Here is a 3,083-nt window from a genome sequence, read left to right on the forward strand (position 1 = left end):
CGTGGGCCTGTGCGACATACGGCCTCCTCAGAGGGTTGGGGGGTCGGAGCGGGGCATGGGGAAGCTTCCAGGAGGCCTCGGCCGCCCCAACCCTCGCCCTCCCGGCCCAGGGGGGAGATGGCGCTGGGGAAGAGCCCCGAGAGCTTCAATCCACCCAGAACCGCTCCTCCTTGTCACCACAGCATCGTTTTATAACGAGCTGACATTGGTGCTTAACAAATAGGTACGCCTGGCATGTTTAAAAAATGCAGACCCCCCCCGATTTTGCCCATCATTTAAGGTATAAAAAACTCGTTTTGTTTGGGAACAAAGAGGATGTATCATTCCTTCCGTGACAGGTTTTTTTTTTTTTTTTGCCTTGTTAGGTATTATTAGACACGCAGGCATGAAACGGGGCCTCTGTTGCTTAGGTGATCAGGTTTTCCTATTGCTCACTCCTTGCTTGAAATCTTAATCCTTTTTGTGACATTAAAATTATTTCGGTAGCAAATAACAGTGACATCATATGCAAAGCGTGGCTGTTCTGAGTGAATAATAAAGCAGTGGGGGCAAAAACTCACAAGCGAAGAGACGTTATTTTCATGCAAATTATCCAAAGAATAAAAAGCAGGATGGGAAAGATGCAATTTTCTGAAATGGGAAACTTTCTGTACCTTTGATACCCAAAGAATTAACTTGACTTGTATTGTTCTTTGGGGCTTGATGTAATGCTTAGACCCAAAACAGATTAACCTAACTTTAAGTAAACATTTGGAATGAGTTAAAGCCAAAACCTCACGTGTGACGCCTTGGGAAGTTCAGGGGTGCGGATCCTGGATTTGGGTGCCTGGGTGCAAATCCTCGGTTCCAGCGGGGTTCAGGCTGGTCTCTCAAATGGAAGGGAGTCTCTCGCTCCAGTCCGGTTTAGATGCTGTTGACATTTTCCAGGAATAACCGTTTATGTGAGAGCTCCATTTGGGGCAACAGAGATCCTGCCGCGATGGCTTTTCTGCATCAAGACTACGGGCACCTCCAGAAATATTTCTTCTGCCTCCTGTCGCCTCGGTACCGACATCCTGGTTGCGCTGGACCTGCCTTTACACCGCTCAGGCTTCACACAACTTCCCTCATTTTGAGCCAAAATTGCCTATCAAACAACAAGATTTTGCCGATTTGGAATACAAGTCCGCACGCTTTTCCAGTTAAATCCAGCCCTAAATCCAGCCCTGGCTCTCAGACCCGTTTAATATTCCGATGTTTATTTGCTCTTTGCTGCTACCCGGTCTTAAGCTGGTAAAAAGGAAAGAGAGGGTTGTGATTTCCTGTGATGACTGCACAGCCGGAGCACATGAATTCCCGAACAACTAAATTCCTGTTTTCATACACATTTCTACACGTAGCAAAATGAAGGAAGAAAGAAAAGCAAATAAATTACAGAGTATAAAAATTGTTCCCCCATAGAATAGTTTTCAAAGTTTTGTGGGAATAATTTATTTTACTTTTTATTTTTAAGTCTGTGTGAAACACTGAGCTTCAACACTCTCATCTGTCATATTATGCTTCTACTTAAAGACTATCATCAAGAGGGAATAACCATGTCAACTCAGATAGCAATTTTTATGTCATTAAGTTCTGATGACTAAAAAAAGTAGCATGTGGAACAGAATGTGAAAAAACATATGGCTACCTCTGAAAGTACAATAGCATATGAAAATAATTTAATTCAGTAGAGTAATGTTAATTGAACAGGAAGAATATATGCATAAATTGGCTGCTATTTTGCCTCAATCACAAATAATTACATTTCCCTGTGTCTAAATTTCCTTGTCTCTTTCAGTGCCTCCAGGAAACATATGGGAGCCTGTAATAATGCCGCATACAGCCCCCCCCCACCTGGATTCTGACCAGAGTTAAATTTTTTTCTCTCTAAATTTTACAGTTCCCCCCCACACACACACTGAACAGATTTTTCAGGTTCTGAAAAATTTACCCTCCTCTTGTTCAAATTTGAATCTTACTTTTGTTTTTAAGCAGATCAGCCGTCTAAGACAGGCACAATTTATTTCCTCTCTTTTTCTTCCCACTCTTTGGGCTGCTTTCAGCCGTAGAAACCTGGCTGCCTGTTACAGCGACTAAGGGTGCTCAGCCCTTTGCTGGATCAGGTTCTGTCCCCCCGGAGAGACGATCTGATATTTCGTAAGACATTGCAACAACTGAGAAATATGCCTGGCATTTGGCATTCTCTCTAGAAGCACTGGATTTCTGGGAGAAGCAATATGGCTACAACTATTTCTGTTGTTATTTTAGAACACCATGTGTTAGTGCCCTTAACAAAGTAAAAACTTCATTCCGAATCCTGGATGATTCTTGGTATGACACATGAAGGTTTGTAAAAGGATATCATCTGCATACTTTTGCGTTAAAACCAGTCACTTAACCTTTGCTGGGGATTTTAGTACATCTTTGATAAAGAATCTAATGGATTTTTTCTTACGCAGGTGAATGAAACCTCCTGAGCCCCCCGGGAGCATTACCAGCTTTATTCTACAGGAGCTGAGGAAGAGAAGTGCTGCCGTTTGCTGGAGCATGTGGACAGGGATCCTTGCTGCAGCTGACGGATGTGCTCAGTGGTCACTGCTGCCTGATGCTAAGTGTATATCGCTAGCCATAGCTGGGTTTAATTTTTGACAGACTGGGTAATGAGCTACTGTATTATGCCATTTTCATTGCATATGTAGTTTTTACATGCAGAAGTACATACATTTGGCACCTAGTCTTGTGCCAAATTACTCTCAGGTCCATAAATCCTCCTCCAAGATAACTAGTCTCAGTGCCTTGGCATATTGCAGTATTTCCAAATACAATATCCTTTCTGACTGATGAGAACCTCCTGAAAAGAGGAGTTCTGATCTGACTTGTAAGCTTTAGCCATACTTTCAAAATCCGTTCTTTCAGTGCAAAATCTGTAAGAAGTTTTGCTTAACAGAGCTGCATAAGTAACTGTCCAGAAGTTGGAGCTTGATAGTTTTGCATATCTTTTGATAAATCACTGAAGATAGTTTGATATAGATGTGTTTTTCTCCCTGTTAAACCTATCAAGGAGG

General features: G+C 42.4%; 1 protein-coding gene across 1 annotated transcript in view; it reads right to left on the reverse strand.

Moving 5' to 3' along the window:
* The window catches only part of MRGBP (MRG/MORF4L binding protein), a 5,839-nt gene extending 4,785 nt beyond the window's left edge, over window positions 1–1,054 (reverse strand). The window contains exon 1 of the mRNA XM_009893579.1: window positions 1,049–1,054. Within this exon, the coding sequence (XP_009891881.1) occupies window positions 1,049–1,054 (6 nt within the window). The remainder of the gene's footprint in view (window positions 1–1,048) is intronic.
* Between the last annotated feature and the right edge of the window lie 2,029 nt (window positions 1,055–3,083).

This window comes from Charadrius vociferus, unplaced genomic scaffold (assembly GCF_000708025.1).
Source record: "Charadrius vociferus isolate BGI_N301 unplaced genomic scaffold, ASM70802v2 scaffold259, whole genome shotgun sequence".
NCBI lineage: Eukaryota > Metazoa > Chordata > Aves > Charadriiformes > Charadriidae > Charadrius > Charadrius vociferus.